At 42.1% G+C, this 24,008-nt stretch overlaps 1 protein-coding gene across 2 annotated transcripts in view; it reads left to right on the top strand.

Moving 5' to 3' along the window:
* The window catches only part of stau2 (staufen double-stranded RNA binding protein 2), a 536,959-nt gene that overhangs the window by 389,633 nt on the left and 123,318 nt on the right, over window positions 1–24,008 (top strand). Inside the window, exon 13 of one of the 2 annotated variants that reach the window (XM_041189442.1) lies at window positions 23,376–23,489. The exons of the other annotated variant lie outside the window; for it this stretch is intronic. Coding sequence (XP_041045376.1) covers window positions 23,376–23,489 — 114 coding nt within the window. The remainder of the gene's footprint in view (window positions 1–23,375; window positions 23,490–24,008) is intronic. 2 annotated transcript variants of the gene reach the window in all.

The raw sequence follows: 24,008 nt of genomic DNA on the forward strand, positions 1-24,008 counted from the left end.
GGCCCAAAATTGCTCACAATATTCTAAATGTGGTCTGACCAGAGCCTTATAAAGCCTAGCAGCACATACCTGCTTTTATATTCTAATCCTCTCAAACAAATGCCAACATTGCATTTGCCTTCCTAACTACTGACTCAACTTGCAAGTTAACCTTAAGAGAATCCTTGACTAGGACTCCCAAGTCCCTTTGCACTCCAGATTTCTGAATTCTGTCCCCATTTATAAAATAGTCTATGCCTCTATTCTTCCTACCAAAGTGCATGACCTCACACTTCCCCACATTGTATTCCATCTGCCACTTCTTTGCCCATTCTCCTAACCTGTCTAAATCCTTCTGCAGCGTCCCCGCCTCCTCAATACTACCTGTCCCTCCACCTATCTTTGTATCATCTGCAAACTTAGCCAGGATGCCCTCAGTTCCTTCATCTAGATCATTAATGTATAAAGTGAAAAGTTGTGGTCCCGGCACTGACCCCTGCGGAACTCCACTAGTGACCAGCCGCATCCTGAGAAGGACCCCCTTATCCCCACTCTCTGCCTCCTGCCAGACAGCCAATCTTCTATCCATGCTAGTACCTTGCCTCTAACACCATGGGCTCTTATCTTACTGAGCAGCCTCCTGTGTGGCACCTTGTCAAAGGCCTTCTGGAAGTCCAAGTTGATACCATCCATTGGTTCTCCTTTGTCTAACCTACTCATTACCTCCTCAAAGAATTCTAACAGATTTGTCAGGCATGACCTCCCCTTGATGAAACCATGCTGACTTTGCCCTATTTTACCATGCACTTACAAGTATTCTGAAATCTCATCCTTAATAATGGGCTCTAAAATCTTACCAACAACCGAGGTCAGGCTAATCGGCCTGTAATTTCCAGGCTTTTGCCTCATTCCCTTCTTAAACAGGGGGGTTACATTAGCGATTTTCCAGTCCTCTGGGACCCTCCCTGACTCCAGTGATTCCTGAAAGATCGCCACTAATGCCTCCACTATCCCTTCAGCTATCTCCTTCAGAACTCTGGGGTGTAATCCATCTGGTCCTGGTCATTTATCCACCTTCAGACCTTTCAGTTTTCCTAGCACCTTCTCCTTGGTAATGGCCACCATACTCACCTCTGCCCCCCGACTGTCTTGAACTTTGGGGATGTCACTCGTGTTGTCCACTGTGAAGACTGATGCAAAGTACCAATTCAGTTCCTCCGCCATTTCTTTGTTCCCCACTACTACTTCTCCAGCGTCATTTTCCAGCGGCCCAATGTCCACTTTTGCCTCTCTCTTACCCTTTATATATCTAAAAAAACTCTTGCAATCTTCTTTTATATTACTGGCTAGTTTATCTTCATATTTAATCTTCTCCCTCCTTATTTCTTTTTAGTTGTCCTCTGTTGGTCTTTGTAAGCTTCCCAATCCCCTGGTTTCCCACTGCTCTTCGCTGCATTGTATGCTTTCTCTTTAGCTTTTATGCTGTCCCTGACTTCCCTTGTCAGCCATGGTTGCCTCGTCCTCCCTTTAGTATGCTTCTTCTTCCTGGGGATGAATTTTTGCTGTGTCTCCTAAATTACTCCCAGAAACTCCTGCCATTGCTGTTCCACTGTCTTTCCTGCTAGACTCATCTCCCAATCAATTCTGGCCAGCTCCTCCCTCATGCCTCTGTAGTTGCCTACATTCAACTGTAATACCGTTACATCTGATTCCCCTTTTCCCTCTCAAATTGCAGGGTAAATTCTATCATATTATGGTCACTTTCTCCTAAGGGTTCCTTCACCTTAAGCTCCCTTATCAAATCTGCCTCATTACACATCACTAAATCTAGAATTGCCTGTTCCCTAGTGGGCTCCACCACAAGCTGCTCCAAAAAGCCATCTCGTAGACATTCCACAAATTCCTTTTCTTGGGACCACCAAATGCTCCAGAGTTTTCATCCCTCAGGCACAGACTGCTAATTAATGAGCATTTTAGAGGACTGCAGAACAATTGAACAACTGGGAATGTTGTATAATCTCCTTGCGAAAGTTGGCTATGGAGCAGTCACTGGTGAAGGCACTCACAGCCCCTTGCAATGTCATCATTCAGGTTTGGACCAGTCTCCCTCATGGTCCAAGCTAACAGTGCAACATTCTAGTGCGGATGAGGAGAATGCCTGCACCTGAGCTGAAAGCACAGCATGCAGTCCAATGGGCAAAGCTGCTCAGGTGGAGTAGGGCGGAGGTGGGTGGGGTTTCGGGCATTCATGCAGTGCACTAAATTCTGGCCATCCAAGCGGTAGCCAGCACTCTGGAAGGCGTTAAGGGGCCTACAGACTTAACCAAGAGAGATTTTTAGTATACCCAAGTTAACCCACACGTCTCTCTTCCTACATCAGGAGCATGGAGCCTAGTGACCTAGCTGTGTGCCTCATGGTTTATAGAAAACAGAGACAAAGGAAAAGAGAGCAACAGAGGTGACTGGCTGGGCAGAGGGAGGAACAGCACCCTTAGGGAGAAGGGGCATCTAGGGGTCTTGTGCATGCCACTGAATTGTTACAGTGAGCCGTCATTGTTCGGTGCCTATCTAGACCCAGGGTTTGTAGACAGTGTTTGTTATTCCTGCAGATGACCGAGAAACAGTGTCACCGAAAACTACGCATGTCCAAGGAACTGGTTGGTCACATCTGTCACCTGCTGCAGGATTTGGCGCCACGGGCACATAGAGGGCATCCACTGCCAGTGGCTGTGAAAGTGACTGCAGCGCTCAATTTTTACGTCAGTGGCACCTTTCGAGCTCCACAGGTGATCTTTTGGGGATATAGCAAGCTTCCACGCACAAATGCATCCATGAGCTCATGGACGCCATCTTCATGAAGGCACACAAGTTTGTTCATTTTGCCAAGGATCAGGAAAGCCGGGATGCAAGAACGCTGGAATTTGCCCAGATCTCAGGTTTTCCACAGGTGCAGGGTGCCATCGACTGCACTCTTGTGGTGTTCAGATCTCCATGACAACAAGCAGTCAATTAAGTCAACCACAAGGGCTCCCACTCTTTTAATGTTCAGCTGGTTTGCAACCAATTCTGAAAGATGTCCGGTCGTGGTAAAACCGGAGGCAAAGGGCGCGACAAGGGCAAGACTCACTCCTCCAGAGCCGAGCTCCAGTTCCCCATTGGCCGTATCCACCGGCTGCTGCGCAAGGGCCACTATGCCGAGCGGGTCGGGGCCGGAGCCCCCGTCTACCTGGCCGCCATCCTCGAGTACCTGACGGCTGAGATCCTCGAGCTGGCCGGCAACGCGGCCTGGGACAACAAGAAGACCCGCATCATCCCCCGCCACCTGCAGCTCGCCATCCGCAACGACGAGGAGCTCAACAAGCTGCTGGGCGGGGTCACCATAGCCCAGGGTGGGGTCCTGCCCAACATCCAGGCTGTGCTGCTGCCCAAGAAAACCGGGCACCCCAGCAAGGTTTACGCCTGAAGGGGAGACACCGGGAAAAAGATCAAATCCACAAACCACACAAACACATCCTGTAGGTCTGCGCATGGTTCCCAGGGAGTGTCCATGACTCCAACATTCTCGCTCGGTCTCAGATTCCTGACAACTTCCAGGGTCCAAAGAGGCTACAGGGCTGGCTCCTCAGGGACAAGGGGGATGTGGCTGATGACACCCCTGCGGCGGCCTCAGAGCACAGCAGGAAGAAGGTACAACAAGGATCATGCTGCAACTCGCACTTTTGTGGAGCAATCATTGGAACGTTGAAAATTAAATTTTGGTGCTTGGACCGGCCTGGTGGAGCCCTGCAATATAGTCCACAGAAGGTGTCACGCATCATTGTTGCCTGCTTTGCCCTTCAACCTGGCATGCACTGTGGAGAGGAGCTGGCTGAGAAGGAGATGGAGGAGCTGTACATCTCCACTGACAACAAGGACATTGATGGGGATGAGGGTGAGGAGGTCCTCGAAAGCGAAGATGACGGCGATGAAGACATCGCACTGGCTGGCATTTGGGAGGCCCTCATAGCTGCTAGATTTGTGGAGGTTGATAGGTTGATGACAACATGCAGTGCGGAGACACCATAGATCCTCACATTGCATCTTTGAATGTTTGACTCCTCTCTGGCTGATGGCACCTGGCTTGCTCTGTGAACAGGGTTATATCATGGAGATAACTTCTCCTGATCCTATGGCATCCTTCATGAGCTGAACCCTTCAAGACCACACTGTCACCAGACACAGATGCTGATTAGATGGGGGGCCAACCACACCTCAAAGGTGCTGGGAGCGCACAGGACATTCTGGCAGCAATGATAAGCCCCAACGAGGTGCAGGCATGACTAATGTGAACAGTGACAGTGAAGGGACACCATCAGTGTGCTGGGATGGTTGCACAAAGCACAGGGAGGAGGCCCTGGACTGAGACACTTGCCTTTATCTTGTGCAGGAACCAATGTTTCACATTTGAGTAACACAAACGCTGTTCATCAGAACAAGGTGCCATTGTCAAGGAGACATTCTTGGGAGTTTATTAACAAAGTGATCATTATGTCTAAGTGATTAACACCCATACCCAGGCTGTGCAACTGGCTTGGCCTAAATAGCCAAGTGGTTATGGTACTGGGTTTGTAACCCCAAGATCAAGAGTTCAAATCTCACAATGGCAAACTATGAAACTATGTAACTTCATCTAAAACAGATGGTTTAAGGGATACATTTAGCTTGTCCTAAATAGCCAAGTGGTTATGGTACGGGGTTTGTAACCCCAAGATCAAGAGTTCAAATCTCACAATGGCAAACTATGAAACTATGTAACTTCATCTGAAACAGATGGTTCAAGGGATACATTTAGGCTTGGCCTAAATAGCCAAGTGGTTATGGTACTGGGTTTGTAACCCCAAGATCAAGAGTTCAAATCTCACAATGGCAAACTATGAAACTATGTAACTTCATCTGAAACAGATGGTTCAAGGGATACATTTATTCCCCTGTTCGGACGGAATTCCACATTGGCCCCAAGCCCCGAACCCTCCCTCGGGTGCTGGTGCCCCGCAATATGAGCCGCCTCGGGGACATGCCCTCCGTGCCTTTTGACACGGCAAAGAGGGGCTTTTTGTATGGACTGCTGCTGCACACCTTCCATTTTCTCGCCCTTGTCCGTCGACCGGACACGCCCTGGCATGCCTTGTTGCCGTCCGGCGGCGGAGGCCCCCGATGGGAGGCCCTCTACGGAGGTGTCCTCCCCCTTTCTATCGGGGACCTGGGTTGGAGGGTGTTGCATGCAGCAGTCCCCTATAATAAGAGGATGCATAGGTTCACGGACTCGCAGGACATCCTTTTTGCGGTCTTGTGGAGTCCGTGGACCATGTATACATAGGGTGTTGTAGGCTGCACTCCCTTTTTAGTTATTTGAGAAACCTTTTATTGATGTTTTGTTTGCACTTCAGCCCCACGCTCCTGATCTATGGGCACCCGGTGCGGAAGGGGGTCGGGAAGGAGGAGGACCTCCTCGTGAACCTGCTCCTGGGCCTGGCCAAGTTGGCCATTAACAGGTCCGGGCAGCGGGCGATCGACGGGGGAGTCCCGCCCGATTGTTTGTCCCTCTTCCGCGGCTACGTTCGCTGCCAGATGTCCCTGGAGAAGGAGCACGCGGTGTCTGCTGGCACTCTCGAGGCCTTCCGTGCTTGGTGGGCACCGCGGGGACTGGGGTGTTTTGTTGACCCCTTTAATCACATTTTGATTTAAGGTTTGTAAAGTTCCTTTAAATTTTTGTCCTTGGTTTTACAGCTGACCTGAATTAGGGGCTGTGCCTGATTTATCCCAATTTTGTTGATTTGGTTTTCATTTAAAAGATTATCAAGAGTTCAAATCTCACAATGACAAACTATGAAACAATGTAACTTCATCTGAAACGGATGGATACGGGTTTGTACTCGAAAGAGTTACACTATCTTAACATTCCTAACCCAGCCGCTACGTCTGGATGCTCCTGCAATATCCACAGCGGAGGTGGAGGCAGCCTTCTGACTGCTATGCCCAGATTATTTGGCCCAGATCCATTCTTATCCCATTGAAGTTGACGGGCATCCTCTGGAGGGCCGAGACCTGGAGGGCTCCAGCCTGCTTTCGGGGTCCTGTTGTATGGCAGTGACAGCCTCCTCGGCCTGTGGAGCTCGATTTGCTGGCATCACAGGAAGAGGTGATTCGTAAAGGCCAGACAGTCCCAGAGTCACCGGGTTGGATGGCCTCGGGGTGTGCGCCTGCTGATCCTCCTCCCTATGGGTGCACGAGGGCCCCAGGCTGTCTCCTTGAGCTGGAGTGAGATTGAGGTGCCCTGCACCCCTCTCGCGTTGACAATGTTGGAGGCCAACTATGGTATTAGCAATAGAGTTCAGCCTGCACAGCAGAGCAGGACTGATGTCCTGGACCAATGTCTCCATGACGGCCACCATCCTACCAGTGTTAACCTCAGTTCGTTGGCGTGCCGACGCTATCATCTCAGACTGAAAGCGGACGGACTCCTCCATCGTGCCTTGCAATTTGAGGAGTGCAGCGGACATCCTTTCCTGACATTCCCAAGCTTGCCTTTGCAACTCCAGCAACTGAAGTATGACCGAGTCCAGAGGCTTGTCATCTGACTTGGACTCAGCAGATTTCTGGTCTCCAGCAGTCATTTGAGTGCTGGAAACCTGGGAAGTCCCTGCCTCCACTTGCTGTGGATCAGACAATGTGATGTGCTCCAGACTGTGACTGTTGAGGTTATTGTAAAGTTTGGTCCCGCCAAGACGTATGTCTCTGCTCTGGTGGAGGGTGTGAGTGAGCGGTGTGATGGGTCTTCAATGTGGGTTTCAGCAGATTCCTCTTCTGAGGTGTCTTAGGGGCTTGAGTTGAGGATCTGGGTTATGGACTCCTTCGGCTGTTTCCCAGATATGCCTGCTGGATCCTCACTTGGTCAACCTCACCATCAGCACGGGAACTGTCCAGATCTTTACCGGTCAGCTGGATGACTCTGTTTTCAAAGTCCATGAGGACCTTGATTTCAGACATTCCTCCACCCATCTGCAACCTCTCCCTTTTGTTGTGTGCCAGCTTGTCCTGCATGAATATAGAAGGACAGAGTATAAGCAGGACGCCTGCCAAGACAGATGATACGTATGCCTGGCATGTGTGGGTGGTGAGTGGTGCAATGGACGCAATGAGGACAGTGAAGGTGTGTATGAGTGATTGAATGGTGATGTCCCTTGAACTGGCAGTGAGTGAGATCCCTGTGGATGTGTGATAGGTTTGTGGGTGTGTGAGTCGAGAACGATGAGAAGAGTGACTTACCCTGGCGACTGGCACTGGGTGCCTGTCCTCTTTTGCAGGGCGTTGGCACTGACCTCCACTGCCACCGCTTCCCATGCTGGATTGGTGATGTTGCTATGCCTCCTGTGGTCAGAGCGGGGGTAGAGGACACCAGGGCGCCCAAAAGGCATTCCAGGGGCACATCATTGAATCAGGTTGCTACCTTGCCTTTCGGGGCCATGTCTTCTGTGCAGCTGTCCTGGGTTGGAAGCATTGAGAGGTCTGTGCGTGACTGCACTTTAAATACGGCATCCAGCGCGAGGAAGCAGCAAGGTGATAGCGTGGTGGGCGAATCAGAGGCCGCCCACCAGTGAAACAGCATGTTTCCCGGGAATGCATAACCAATGAGGTGGGATTGGAATGATATGGCATGAAAAGCCACCATTGTGGCCGTCCGGTAAAACGTTCCTTCTCCTGCCTGCTACCGCACTTAGTGCAAATCTGGGACGTTTCCGCCCTAAAAAACACACTGAGTTTTTATTAAAAAGAGGTTATTGGAACAAATTTAGTGGTTGGATTTGAAAGCACTGATAACTTGTGGAGCTTTCTATTTAATCATTTGCTTTTGAAGTATCTTATTTCTAAACTTAAAATGATTGGAAGAAAAATGAACAACATAAGTTCATGGTATTGAAATAACTATGGATGGTTTTGAAAGCTATCTAGGAATTTTAATAAACTCACTGCTCAGCATGTCAAACCAATGCAGAGCACTGATCAAAAAATCAAATAAGTTGCTGAACCAAATTGCAAGAGCAGTACAGCACAAGCAAGGGACAGTTGTACTCAATCTGTGTAATGTTCTACCGCACCTTAAGCACCCCATAACATTCTAGTCACCAAAACACAAAGTTCAGAGGAAAGACACAAGACTGATCCTTGAAGCTGTAAACTGAGTTATTAGAAATTTGGAGAAAGCCTTTTTAATTTTGAAAGGCAACCAAGTGGTGACTTTGTAAAGGTATATAATAAATTTGAAAGATGGGTTCAGAATACCAATTCAAACTAAGTCAAAGTAGTAGGACAAGGGACACCAGTTCATACTATTAAAAGGCAATTTTAGGATTGATATCAAGTTCTTTTACACATAAAAATGATCAATGCATAGAATGGCCTTCTGGTTAGGGTTGTTGAGGCAGTCAGAAATCATTTAACAAACATTTGGATCCCACGATGGGAGGACTGTAGGATCTTTCTGAATGAATAAATTAGCGAGGATTGAATGACCCTCCTCATCTATGCTTACCTTGTAATTTTATGCCCCCTCCTCTCCCTTCCCCATCCTAAGCAACTGATTGGACTTGAGTAAGTATGTTTCCTGTTATCTAATAGGGATCAACACTGACCCTCACCATGGACAGCTCTCTGGCCCAGAATACCCCAATTCAACATCCCCAATGTAGAAGGAGAGTATGGAGGTAACGAAGCTGTGAAAGATGATTAAAAATAGAGGTAAATGTTTTATAAAACACTTCTTAAATTAATAGGAGATTTTGCTGTCTTGTAACTTGATCAGATTATAATAATAAACAGTAATAATAAGCAGGTTTACTGTTAGCTCTTATTTCTTACAACACTTGACATTGCTGACAAAGGAAATTGTCCAAGTTGTGTTCTAATCTTTTAAGATATAAAGAAATCTTGTGTGATACAACACAAGTGAGGCAGTTAAAAATTAGATCAGACAGAAGAGTTCTTTTTGATTCACTTTCAGGTTAAAAATCAAAAGGTTAAGTATAATTATCATAACTGTGTAGATATTTCAACAGGCATCAACACCTCCAGAGCAGTTACTGTAACAAGTAAGATTTCTGATCGGATACATCTGATTAATGAGTGTAAAGTGAATATAATTGGCTGTGTTACAAATATGAGATTTATAAGATTGTTATGTTTCAGGACTATGTCTTTAATTTAGGGTAAAATGAAGAGGGTCATGTGACCTGTTTCAAAGTCTGTCTGACAACAGGCCTGAGTGACATGACTGCCAAAGAGTAAAGAGAGGCCGGGCTATTTTGCCTGAAAGATGTAAGGTGTTCACACATGGAGACAATGGCAGCACCATCTGTGTTTATAGTAGTTAGACTGCTAGTCTCCAAAGTCCCAGGAAGGTGTTGAGAATGTCAGGTTGTAAACAGTTATGCTTTAACTGCTTACTTCCAAGATAAAAGAGAGAGGATAGCTAATCATATTTCTATCTGGATACAAGGCCCAAGTGATTCATGTTGCCATGGAGATGGGATTTGAGAGAGAAAGAATTTCTAAGATATCCCTGAAAACTCACAGACACATTCAGGATTCGGGAGAGATGCAGCAACTAGAGGCTGAAAGTTTCTATGACTCACCAGGAAAATTCCCAGATGGGAACTCACATGGATTGAAAAGGCCAAATTCATGGGGATTTGAAATGAGGCTGGAAAATGCGCCTAGATTGTGCTAAGGGGTAGAATCTCCAGGAAAACCCCTCAATGTGAAAGACAGTTTTGGGGTTAAAAGTTACTAGCTGGGAAAGGAAAAGAACTGAATTAAACCCTCGTGAGCTAAGAATCACTTTGGACTGGTTCTGGGAGAATTGAATGTATACTCAAGGAACAGTGTAAAGTATACCTGTGAATTTGGTTTTTGTTGGTTAAAAGTAAAAGGGGAAAGTTCTGTTCTGTAGTTTAAAATCTGAGTGATCTGCAACAATAGTGTTTAGTCAATAGTGTTTTAGTCTGTTCCAGTAAAATCTTAAAACGTGAAACCTTGTCATGTTATCCTTTCAGCTATCAATTGAAAGTTTGAATTTCTTGTTTTTAAAGTTATCTGTCTCTACAGGGATTGTAACAGTTGAAGAAATGAACAGAGAACCATTACTGTAGATTCCCACCAATTTAGTGCCCTCTCCAAAGTTGTAGTCAAACTTTCTACTGGTTCCTGAGACGCATGCCTATTAGACCAGGTTTAGCTATCTAAGCAATTTTTCAACATTTATACTGATAGAACGCACCATCAACTATCTGCCTATATAAATCTGGTGTCCAGAGCTAAGGTGCCTTGTTTGCTTCTGTGCATTTAATGAGCCCAATAATCAGATGTATAACAACATTTTCAGTCTACCTCTGAACTTACTTTGTGCATTTTCTTTCATTGCTTTTGGTCTCTTTCCTGTTTCCAGTGTGTTAGCGAGGGAACTTTGAACCAAGGTGTTCTGACGATGCTTTTTTTGGGTACAATTATGAAATTTGGCAATGGGTATCCAAATGGAAAATCCTTATTTGACTTGTGTTTTTTGGAGACAAGGCAGGCTTCATCAGAGGCGGACAGCTTCCACCTGCCTGTACCTTCTCTCGCATGTTTAAAGGCAAGTTTCACTTATTTCATAATGACCATGGATAACTGACTACATGTGTCAGGAGATACAGAGCTATGTCATTGGCAGTTGCAGGTGCCATGTGCCAAAAGGTGGCACTGCCAGTGGCAGTAACTATCAGAGGCACCCTGAATTCATCTCCCTTAATCTTGTTACAAGCATGCTACAATATTCTATAAGGAGGATGCTCTGGAATGGCAATTAGACATCACTATCATTTCATTTTGCACTACTTCCATTTCACCGGCAGTCAAACAGGGTTGAGAGTTGTCAGAGAGTTGCTCTGAAGAAGGGTCTTACGGACTCGAAACATTAGCTTTGTTTCTCTCTCCACAGATGCTGTCAGACCTGCTGAATTTTTCCAGGATTTTCTGTTTTTGCTTGAGAGTTGTCACATGGCCTTAGGGGTGGTTCCTGTATCTATGTTTATTGTACCAGCCACTGGGTTATGCATGTCATTTTTGTTACCTGAACAGCCTTCGCACAGGCTGAATCATATCAAGAAAACATCTTCTGAAGAAGAGCTTTACAGACTCGAAATGTTGGCTCTGTCTTTCTATAGATGCTGTCAGACCTGCTGAGTTTTTCCAGCGGTTTTTGTTTTTGTTTCAAATTTCCAGCATCCGCAGTATTTTGCTTTTATTTAAGAAAACACCTTTGCAAGTTTTGTTGTTCTCTCATTTTGCCCTTGCTTTTGGGTGGCAGCTGTTCATCATTCTACCATTCGCACCTCCTCTAACCATGCCTTTTGTTTCTTTACTTTCCCATGTCCACTCTCTTTGGCCCTGCACCAGCAGCTCCTTTGTCATGTAATCTCTCCTATCTTCCATCCTATCACAGATCTTCCCTTTTGTCCTTTTTCCACCCCCCCCCCAACTTTTACTTGCTTAAAGCCTATTACATTTTTAAATTTCCTCAGTTCCGATAAAAGATCATTGACCTGAAATGTAAACACTGTTTCTCTTTCCTCAGATGCTGTCTCATCTGCTGAATTTTTCCAGCATTTTCTGTTTTTAGTTAAGATTTCCAGCATTTGCAGTATTTTGGCTCTATTTAATAAAACCTCAGCTGCATTTGCAAAGACTAATAGCATTTTATCCCCACATGGGGTCCTTACATTTAAGTTTCCCTATCCCTTTAAATTCACCCACTGTCCCTTATAAGATAGTTAGAATTGGTTTATTGAAAAACCATCATGGCAGCAGGTGCCAAATTGTGATGACAAAACAAAAAATAACTAGTCATAATTCATGATATAGTTATCGACAAACATTAAAATAAAAATAAAAGTGAAGTATAACATAATAAAAGGATTGGACAATTATGATAATTTCAGCATACAAATAACTACAATATGTTGCAAAATGCAGGTCTCCTTAATTTACAGAACTGAAATGAAAGGTCTAATGCGCACTGCATTTTTATTAAAGTCTGTAGATCATATGTGGTCAGGTTGAGTTCATTGTATGCTCAATCAATTGCATACTATTTACGAGTTTTATGAAGTAGGGGATTGGGCTGTCTCGTAGTCTGTTGTTTCTATATTTTATTTGTGAAATGATATCTTTTCCCCTTAATTCTACCATGCATTTACATTTGTGTGGTTGTGGCAAGAGATAGTGGCAATGGGAGGTGGAATTGAACAGTTTTCCAGTGAAGTCCACTCAGAACAGGTACTCAGTTGTTTGTTTCTGAAGGTTTTTGACCTTGTTCACATGCTCTTTGGTAAGTCCAGCATTCCAAATAGGCACTGCGTATTCAACAATGGGTGTTACATAACTATTAAACACAATGAATAGATCAATTTGAGATACATTGTTACGTTTGAGAAAACATAGCATATGAAGTCTTCCATTTCCTTGCTTAAGCTTTTCTTGAATTTATTAATCCAATTTGAGATCACTTTGAATGTAGATTCCTAATAGTTTAATGCATGCTTGTTGTGCAATCTCAGCAGCAATGTAAGGGCTCCTAACAAATGATTAACTCCCTGTACCCCCATCGACCCAATAAGTGACAGACTTGATATATGCCTGGAGTTTGTCCACACTATTTAAATCAAGCTAATCCTACAAGACCAGGGGAGCTCACCATGCTAACATTCAACCAGTTGATAATAATGCATGGGTTGAATAATATCCATTTGGAAAATCCACCCCAACATAATAGATATGTTGATAATTGGCGTTATGTGGGTAGAATGACTGCAGCAGATAGTGGTAGCTTTGGAATTGGTGGTATTGGTATGGTGGCAATGCTAAACTAAAGGAGTGCATTGGAACACACTACTGTATGGTTCAGTAAAAATTATTCTTTTCTTCTAATTTAGACCAATTCCAATAAAAAGTATTACCAATCAACATTATTGATGATCATTATTGATGCTATCAACATTATTGATAGCGTAACATGAAATTAATTGAATGTAGAATGACTAACAAGCATCAAAAATGTCACTGTGCTTCTTTAAATATAAATTTATTCCAGCCAAATGTCAATTTGTGGAGGTGAAAACAATTCATTGGGACAGCCAGCCCACTGTTTAAAACCTATCAACCTTTTAACTGATGGAGGTTAAAGATGGTAGGCCTGGGGTGCATCTAGTTTCTGCTATTAGAAGACAAACAATTACTGTCAAGCCTTATAAATTGTTTCACATTATATAACTAGTTGGCACCCTATGAAGAGTATTTGTATCAAACACATGTTTTTTTGGCATGATGATTGGATAATATATCACTTACAAATGTGTAGCCCTTTATCCTTCTCTAATGATCTAGTAAGAAATCCTTTTAAATTGTGGATATTTTTCACACTCTTCTTGGGACATTCCACACGGGGGGGTAACCATTAGAAATGTCTGTTGGACGTGATGTTAGTCTGTGTCCTGCTGAGATTAGTAAAATGCTAAATTTAGTGGTCCCACACACATCAAGGAACTCCAGCATTGCAGGAAATGGCTTAATGTTTAATTTTTTTGGAATCTTTACTTTTTTAGAATTGGAGGCAGAATGATACCCCAGATCTCTGTTAGCAACCAAATGTATACATCTGGCTTGATGTTCCTTTTTATTAATAGCCTCTTTTCAAATTTAGAATCCGTACACAAAAGGCTGAAATGTATCCTTGCCATCGACACTTCCATGGCTTTGCTCTGGAATCTGAAGTGCAGTTTCATATATTTAATGTGGTCCTTTAGCTCAAACATGACATTAGTTTGTTCATTGCTTTAATGCAGCAAATGTGCTGTGGCAATCGATTAAATGACTGCCTCAAAGTAAAAATTATAACATCTTGCTCATCCCATGCAATGCAGGTATCACAGATATCAGAAAGATTGTTGTCACAATGTTTTAGTCATCCCAGAATAGACAAGTGTCTTGGAACTAGAGAATAGTCAGTGCATCATCTTGGTTCAAGAAGGGAGAGCATAAAATGGGTTAGAAGTAGTGTAATCAAGGTTCAGTACTGAATTCACTTTTTTCAGTGTATATAGATGATTTGGATTTGGGTAGCACAATCTCAAAATCTGTGCTAATGACACAAAAGTAGGGGGCTTTTGCAAACTGCGAGGATAACTAAAAGAACTTGCGAGGATGTAGTCAGATTAGCAAATGGGCAGTAAGTGGCAAATGCAATTTAGTGGCAGGAAGTGTGAGGTAATATAATTTGTAAGAAAATCAATGTATGGGAGTATACATTCAATGGAAAAATGCTGTAGGGTCCAAATATCTAATTCTCTGAAGTGCTAGTGCACATAAATAAAGCCATTAAAAAAGCCAACAGCACTTGGATTTTATATATAGCAGCATAGAGAACAAGAGTACAGAAGTAATGATAATCTATACAAAATATTGGTTAGACCACAGTTGGAAAACTGTGTGAAGCTTTGGACACCCCATTATAGAAAGAACATACAATTCACCAGAATGATGACAGTGACTTTAGTTATTAGGAGAAACTTGAGATACAGAAAGTATTTCCACTGGTACAGAGAAAGCTAAGATGAAGTTTAATAGATGTTATTGAAATTATGACAAGTTTTGATAAAGTGATTAAAGAAAGACAATTTCCTGAGCTGAATGGCCATCTTCCAATCTGCAGATATCTAAAGTTCAATGTTGAAATTTAGTCAGTAGGCTTTTGGTGACAAATTTGTGCTGGAGGACCCTTTTCCAGCTGCAAACTCCCAACACACATTTTTAAAAATCAGACTTCTCTAAGTCACAGACCAAAAGGTTAACAGCTTTCTTATCCAAAGGTATATTTTTTGTTATCCAAAGTTGTTAAAAGATATAGGACAGAAGCGGATATATGAAGTTAGGCCACATATCAGTCATGATCTCATTGATTGGCAGATTAGGCTGGAGGGGCTAAATGGCTTATTTCTATTCCTATGTTCCTTTGTTTGTTTCTGATCTGTGCTGAGTTAGCTGATCTCAATCACAGAAGAGCAAGAGGGAAAAAAAATCAATCCGTATTCCCACTTTAATTGCCACCCAGTGACCTCTGAAGACAGGAGGTAGCGTGAAAAAAATGCAAAATTTAAAAGTTTTTTTAGTATTTAGTTAGAGAAGACTAGGTTTGTATCTAAAATTATAAATATTTAAGCACAGAAGGAGACCATTCAGCTCATCTTTGCTAGAGCACTTCAAAATAATTCCACTGCTCTGCTTTCTTCACATAAGCTTTGCTTTCAATATTTATCAATGGTCCATATCTGTGATGAAACATTACATATTGGAATTAATCTCTACATGAAGAAATTTCTCCTAACTTCTCTCCTCATTCTTTTAGAGACACTTTTAAAATTGATGACCACCTCATCACTGGTCCCCAATCAAAGGAAATAGAATTTCCTTATTCGGTCTATCAAAATTTTTCAGATTATTAATAATCTCTATTAAATCTCCTCTTAGCTTTCTCTGTACTCGCTGAAATAGTTCCATTGTCTGATATTTCTCCTCATAACTATAGTTTCTCATCCTGGTATGATCCTAAAGCATCTTTACTGTATGATGAATTTTCAATTCGGAAAATCAATAGTGATAGGTTGTTTTCACTGGTTGATGAAGGGGCCTAGAGTCAAGATTATCACTAAAGGGGGAAGTTATTTATGTTATGACCAGTCCCTGGACAAGGTTCCTCCAATTTGTTATGATCCCGGATGAGGTACCCCAAATTGTTATGCTCCCAGGTAAGGAGGGATGAACTGGCTCCCTTTCTTTATTCAACCCCTGCTGTTGGTCGCAATAAGGTTAATTTATAAAGGATTCCTCCCCTCGTGGGTACCTTTTCCCAGTCCAAATGTATTTATGTTTTAAAAGGAACCAACTTAACCAGGCTGTCTTGAGTCAAAGAAAGAATGAGTTTATTAGTTACTAAATGCAAGAAAAAAACAATAATAACACAACACACATACACACAGATTAGAAATGAGAAATGAGTCCAAAAGTAAAAGTTGAAAAGATTTACGAATCAGTCCTTTGGCTTGTTCATGAGTAGATGATAATACAATGCGGCCATTAAGTTGGGGTGAGTCCATTAGTGCTGACTTTGGCATTTGAGCAGTTGGGTTGGAGATTCTTGGTTCTATAGGTTAGCTGAAAGGAATTGTCCTGTTTCCTTTTTGACTGTGGCTTTACTGACTTGTGACTTGCTTCCAGCAATCAGAGAGAAATGACTTTTTACCTGCAGTGCAGGGATGCCCAGTTGGTATTCTTCAGCTGTGACCTTCACAGCACACACACACCAGAACAGAACACCAGACTAGCACACAGAACTAGGGTTGCAGTTGGCTTTTTTAAAACTCTTTCCTTGTGTATTTCTGGAATGGAAAAAAGAAACATGTCTTTCACCTAGATCTGTTTTCTTTTCAACGCAGATCATGTTCACAGCCTGGGATATAACTCAACAGGAGGTGGTTTTGGCTGAAATGGTAATCATTTTCCACTATCTCCACAGCCACAGGCGATTACAGTTCAGTTTGCATTGTATCTTTTCCTTTGAAATACCCCTGCCTGAAGTAGGCATTGCCACACCTTATAGGTGTGGCATTCCATTCTCTCTGAACTAGTTGGTCAAGTAATCCACATAGGAACTTTCCAGCAAGTGGCTACCTTACAGTCTCAGCCAGCTTTTTGTTTGTATGTCCTTTTTTTAAAAACTTGTATTACTTAAAAGTTCAGTATGTCCATAAGTAATTCGGGGATAGGATCCATGGACATTTAACAGAGGGTTATAGAACATGGAATGCTTTATCACAATTGATGAGGTAGAGACTTCAATATAATGTAACGGAAATTGGATAAATATTTGAAAAGAAGGAATATAAAGGATATGGGAAAAAACAGGAAATTGGATTAGAGTAGTTGACTCCAATTGAAGAACTTCCAGTGGCATAATTGCAATGGGTGAATAGCCTTCTGTGCTATAAATTGTTGGATTCTATCATCATATGAAAAAAAAGTCATGATTAATTGCTAGATCAGTATTTGAGTTTGTGCGCCAAATGAGGAAGACTCAGGTTTAGCTGTGATCCACTCCAAGGAGAACAGCCCATCAACATGAACTGTACAGACTCATCTTTAAAAAATGGCCATTTGGTTGAGGTGCTACATAATGCTACTAACTGTGGAACTGGACCCCAGTAAGTGCCAGTTTTCTTCAGGAGCTTGAGGTTGGGGAGGGATGGGTGGATGGGAAAGTCATAATCACTTAGACTAGGATTAATTTCCTTCCTGCATTATTAAGGGATAATATTACCACTGTAATTTTTCCAATATCAATGGCAGTAGAAGTTGACTTATGGACATATTTCAAAGTTTTTCCCACTTCTGCCAAAGCCAAAGAAAGGAGCTGAGCATAAGAACAGGAGTGGGCTGGTCAGCCTCTTGACTTCTGCTCTGCCATTCAGCTGCATCATGGCTGATCTGTGACTCAATTCCATTTACCCGCCTTTGATCCATTTCCTTTGATACCTTTACTTAACAAAAATCTATGGGCCTGAATTTTCAGCTCGGCGACCGGGCACAATCGGCAGGCCCTGGAGTGGTCAGGAAACGAACTGCCGACCACGATCGGCCCCTGACCGCGATTTCACACTGGCTGGTTAATTAATGCCCACCAGCGTGAAGCGCACGCCAAAAAGCTCAGTGCTGCTGGGGTGAGGGCGGGAGGATGGCAGGCGATGATGTCAATGCTGCAGAAAGCACCTTGAAGGCAGAGAGTTACCTCAGGGAGCTAAAAGCCCAAAACCCAGGAAAAAAATAGTTTTTAAAATCAGGAAAAAAATGTCCAAGCATCACAATCAGGCACCTGGACATATAGAATATAGAAATACTGTCCACGGATTTCTATTTTTATTTAATATAATAATGGGTGCCTTAACCCGCCCTTGGACGAGGTTTGATGAAAAATGCAAAGGCCATCTGGCTGATTCTTTTAATTGTCAGCAGGTGCGCTTCTGACTTTTGTGTGCGCCCACTGACCAAAATATCCTGCAAACATAGGATGATATCAGGATGCTCGCCCGATGTCATCTCGAATGATTTCACACCTGATCAGGCGGTGATCAGCGTAAAATTCAATCTGGTCTTGAAAATATCAGTTAAACTATCCTATCAGGGAGACAGTTTCATAATTCCACTACGCTTTATTTGAAAAAGTGCTTCCTGATTTCAACCCTGAACGGCCTAGCTATAATTTTAAGATTATGCTCCCCTATGCTGGATTCTGCTGCCAAGGGGTCTTTTTAATCTACCCTATCGATCTCTTTTGCTATTTAAACACCCTGGACAGAACTTTATGGGCCCCCACTGGCAGGTTTGCAGGTGGGGGGAGGCCCATAAAATTCCTGGGTGACCTTCCCGCCACCTACCTGCATACAATTCTATGGTGAGCGGTGAAGTCTAGGGTGCCCTGCCTGCCCTTGTCCCAATTAAAACCCTTAATTGGCTAATTAATGGCCACTTGAGCGCTGCTTCCCACCAGCCACAATTTTTAGGCTAGCAGAAGGTGGTCAAGGACTGGGGGAAGCCCAGCAGGTTATCCTGTTAGAGTCTTGGGTGGGAAAGTAGGGAAGAACCCATCCCTCATGGCCCCCCTTTCCTGATCGAGACCCCCCCTGCCCCCGCCTCTCCCCCCGCAAGATCTGCCACCCCCTTCCAGGGTCTCCCTCACTGCCCCCGCTCATAGCTTTACCAACCCTATGCGGAACCTTATGAAAGGATGTCCATATAGGTAGCATCCATAGGCACTCCCTTATCAACCATATCAGTGATCTCCTCAAAAAATTCAGTCAAGTTAGTCAGACATGATCTACCTTTATAAACTCATGTCGACTCTCTCCAATCAGTTCATTATTGCCCATGTGCTCAGTCACTCGTTCCCTAATGACAGATTCCAGAAACTTCCCTGCAACTGACAGTAGACTGGGAGTTCTGGTTTCTCTCTCTTGCTGTCCTTTCTTAAATAATGGAGTAACATTTACAATTTTCCAATCCAACAACACAATTCTTAAATCAAGAGTGCTATTCCTCACCTATCTGTTTTAATACCTTGGAGTGGAAATCATCAGGTCCTGGAGATTTCTCTCCTCTAATCCTCATTATTTCCTTCAATTTTGTCTTTTCTAGTTGTATTAAATAAGTTCCTTTCCTTACTGAGTTATTTTTAAATTTCTCTTCCTTTAGTATGAAGATGAAGTCAAAGCACTCCTTTACAATCCTGCCAATTCCTTTTGTTGATTATAGTATCAGCTGTACCTGTCTTTAATGGACCTACATTCCCCTTTTATAGATTTTATATGCTAAACGGGAAAAGTCACAGAACTGACACAGCACCTGACTTTCTTCTCTTTGGTAATCCCACAACTAAAGCTAATAAAATGAACTAGAGGCTGACTTTATCCCCACCAGCACTTAATGTTTCACTTTTATTACAGAACTTCTCCCATCAAACACAGCTGCAGTTGAATGACATATGTCTCTGTGTGATAGAGGACAAATGCAGCTGTACTTTCAATTGTTCTATTTGTTTATTTTGTCCTGCTGCAATACATTCTGGAATGCAAGGTGAAGTTACTTTGCAAATTGATTATGCTGTTTAATTTCCATCAAATACTACAAATATATTTATTAATCATTTCATCACCTCCAACCAATCTTGAAAGCCAGTTCTCTCTGTTAAACTGTTACTTTATAATAATAACTGTAAATAGAGGAAAAATTAGCCTCAAAGGGATCACTATCTTTAAATGCATTACTTCACCTCCAGTCGTGCGCTCGTGCTGCCTCCATTATTCTCAAGGTCACCATTGCCACACAAATAAAACATTCATCAACAACTATTGATGATTGTTGAGATATCTACATGATAAAGGTTGCAACATGCTATACAAACTGCTAGGTTCTAGGATAGGATTAACATTACAGTAAAGCAACTAGTCTCATATATAAAGAATAACCACTTGGGAGGGATATTGGAGAGCATCTGTAGAACTGTCCCAACAAAAACTTGCATCTATATGGTGCCTTTAAGATGCTTTGTAGAAGAGTAATCAAATGAAATAGACACCAAGCCAGGAAATCAGAAGGGAAGACTAAAAGCTTGGTCAGAGGTAGATTTTATGGAGAGGTGGGGTGGTTTAGAGAGAGAACTTGAGAGTGTAGGTCCTAGACAACTAAAATCATAATCATCATAAATCAGGACAAAAGGACAGAAAATTAAAAGGGAATGGAAACTCATCATGAAGGATTGCTTAATCTATCCTATATACACGGGGGAAAGGCGAATGACCATGGAAATGTACAATATGTTGCAAAAGATTAAATTGAATCCTTTGCCTTTTGTTACCTTACATTTAAAATAGAAAACTTCCATGCCTTTACAATGAGCATTTTGTGTTCAAATGGCTCTAATTATCGTAGGAATCAATACTTTGAATACATTTGATACAATCTTTTGTTATTCAAAATATCTTACTTGATTGTTTTCATTTCAGTAGAATTTTAGTATGCCGTGTATGATATTGAGAAGAGATGACAAGTGTAAAATAATTAAAATTTCTTATCCTATTAGCCAGCAATGCTTTAATGATGTATTTTTTCTATAAACCTTCTTAATGGGGCCAATAGGTTGCAAGGTCTGAAAGTTATCCCCCAAACTAATAGCAGTGGCCCCTCAATGTTGCATTTGCAAGTCCTGTAAATTGCAAAGTTTCTGCCCAGGTTTCACTTTATTACATAGTATGCAACAGTTATTGACAGCCTATAAATCTTTTTGATATTGCCTTGGAAATCATAGTAACAGTGCTTTGTACTAGGATGAGCTATTAAATTATTAGGCGATTTCAGCTTTCTTTCAAGTGTTTGCTCATGAGATTCGGTTTGATCTTAAAAGTGGAAGTTTGGGCAACAGCCCAAGAGACAAGGAAGAGGTAGGGCAAGTACAATATTAAATGAGATATCAGAGCTTCTTAAGGGCAGAGATGGACAACAAATGTTGGCCTTGCCAGCGACACCCGCAACCCATGAAATAATTTTTAAAAATCAGATGGCAATTCAATGTGGGGTTTTGACACTTTTTAGGAGGGATATTTTTAGGAATAGTTTGCGATATGTCTCAAAGCTTATGATTGTGTACAGAAAGTATAGCTAAACTGTAAGTATGAAGTGAACTTATTGAAGGTTTGTGTAGGATTTGAACTTAGGTTTATCATTTCCTTGCCACACTATTGGAACTGGGAAATGGTGGGTGACACAGGATGAAGGAAGTAAGAAAAACTTGCTATAAAATGTGAACAGTAATAATAAAAAGCAAACATGTAAATAGAAGTATTTTATTTTCCAGCTCCCCTATTCCTGTTTATGAGCACTAGTGAAGTACTACCCATACCTGAGATTGCCCGTATTCACTTGATTTAATTTTCACCACTTCCTTTTAACATGTGATCTACAGAGCTATGATGCACAAATACACTGTTTGATACAGGAGAGTGCTATCTGTGGCCAACAACCATTTAAGGAGACATAGTGGTACTGTCACTGGGCGAGTATTCCAGAGACCCAGTGTATTGCTCTGGGGACCCAGGTTTGAATCCCACCACAGCAGATGGTGAAATTTGAATTCAATAAAAATCTGGAATTAAAAGTCTGATGATGACTATGAAACCATTGTCAATTGTTATAAAAACCCATCTGGTTCACTAATGCCCTTTAGGGAAGGAAATCAGCTGCCCTTACCTGGTCTGGCCTACGTGTGACTCCAGACTCACAGCAATGTGGTTGCCTCTTAAATACCCTCTGAACTAGGGCAGTCGGGGATGGGCAATAAACGCTGGCCTAGCCAGTGATGCCCGCATCCCATAAACAAGTAAACATAATACTTGATCAATTAATTCCTTTAAAAAATGTGTATTGCAGTGATGGAAATTTTTAGGAACCATTTACAATTTGACCCTGAAGTTAAAGATTATGCACACAATACTATACCACAAGTATGAAATTAAATAGATGAAAATCTGTATGTATCATCTCTCAGAATTTTTGGAAATATCAAAAATAGTACTGGAGATCAAAATTTGGATTTATATCCACCATTTCTGTACCACAACTTAGATGCACCATAAACATTCTATTGCATGTGGACATGTTACCCTGAAAAATGCTATTCTGTAATTGTACCAATTTCCTCCCATTAATGAAGATATAAGTTTCCATAACATTTGATCAGGATAAAAGCTCATTTCATTGCTGTGAAGCATGCACAGTATTTACATATTGATTGGCAGCTCAAACAGTATTAATCCTGTCAAGATCAATATGTAATCTCATACACACTAAGAAGCACGATAGAACTACACTTATTTTGCACAACAGCTGGATGAAATAGAGTGAGAGTAAACAGTTTAGAGAGTGTGATTAAATAATAGAACAAAAGGCCTATTGGAGTCTTTACCACCTACACAAAATGCTGAAATGAAAAAAGCTTTTCCATACAAAAACACAGTACAATTTTAGCTGATAGTCAACATCTATCCTCCCTTCCACACACATGACGACAAATAAATGTATTGTTAAATATTCAACCATTAAGGAATGTCTCTGTGCACTGTATCAGGGAATTTTATATTTGTATTAAGATTGAAAGATGAGTCTGCTAAGTAAAACCCATGAACTCTCTGTGCTTAATTCTCCAGTGCAATATTTTTTTTATCATTCATGCAGTCCATTCAAAATTATTAATTTTTGCTTCATGTTTAGTGTACCAAACTTTCAAGTTACAAGTATGAAATTTACTAATAATTGCCAATTTTACCTGTATTTTTGGGGCTTCAAAAAGAAATTGCCTCAAATGAAGTAATAGAATCCTGTAGTTGATTGGGTAGTTGAGGATGTTCGATAATCATTGATGGCATGCTGAGGGGATTAATTAGTTTGTACCAATATTAGAACAGTGATATGTAGGAGCACCTCACAAGACTATTTTCCATCAGATCCGTTTGCTTTCAGCTAGGTTAAACCATTCAATCCTGTATGATTTTAACAGATATTATTCACTTTGCAGTTATATTTGTATATTTAAAAATACATAAAAGTGGTCATTTATTTTTGCAAAGTTGATGCTGACTTCACCATAACATTTTATTTGAGGCAACTAAACCTCGAGCTTATATGATCAGAAGTTTCACTTTCTGTACTATGTATCATTATTCTTCTAGGTGCAATACAGTGATATGCAGAACGGCAAAGAATGTATGACGTACCTGACACTATCACCTGTGCAAATAACTTTTCATGGCATAGGAAGCTCCATTGAAGCTAGCCGTGATCAGGTAACCAAAAATGTAATCTATATTAAAACTAATTATAAATGGGATATTTCTCATTCCCATTTCCTAATGTCTCCAACTAGACTAAGAGGGCAGGGCTAGTGACCACAAATATCATCAGGGCCTCATAGTTTACCCACCTGCTAAGGAATGCCTTGACTTTTTTTTTATCCTTTTGATTGCTAGGCCTGTTCAACACAGTAGTAGGAAATATCGGGAATGCATAAGTCAGCAAAGACTACGGGCGGAATTTTCTGGTCCCACCAAAGTCCAAGGCCAGAATTTTACGTTCGGCATGTGGGCACGTGCCCAACACACCCGAGCGTAATATGACATGTGATGACGTCGGGTGTGCATCCCGATGTCATCGCGCGATATTTCGTTTGGTGGGTGCATGCTGGAGTCAACTGCGCATCTGCTGTTAATTGAAAGACCCATTAAGGCCATTAACAAGCTAATTAAAACCAAATTAACACTGCCGTTACAGTTGATGGGCAGGCGAAAACGTCAAGTGGCCGATAC

This window comes from Carcharodon carcharias, chromosome 6 (assembly GCF_017639515.1).
Source record: "Carcharodon carcharias isolate sCarCar2 chromosome 6, sCarCar2.pri, whole genome shotgun sequence".
In the NCBI taxonomy this organism is placed as follows: Eukaryota; Metazoa; Chordata; class Chondrichthyes; order Lamniformes; family Lamnidae; genus Carcharodon; species Carcharodon carcharias.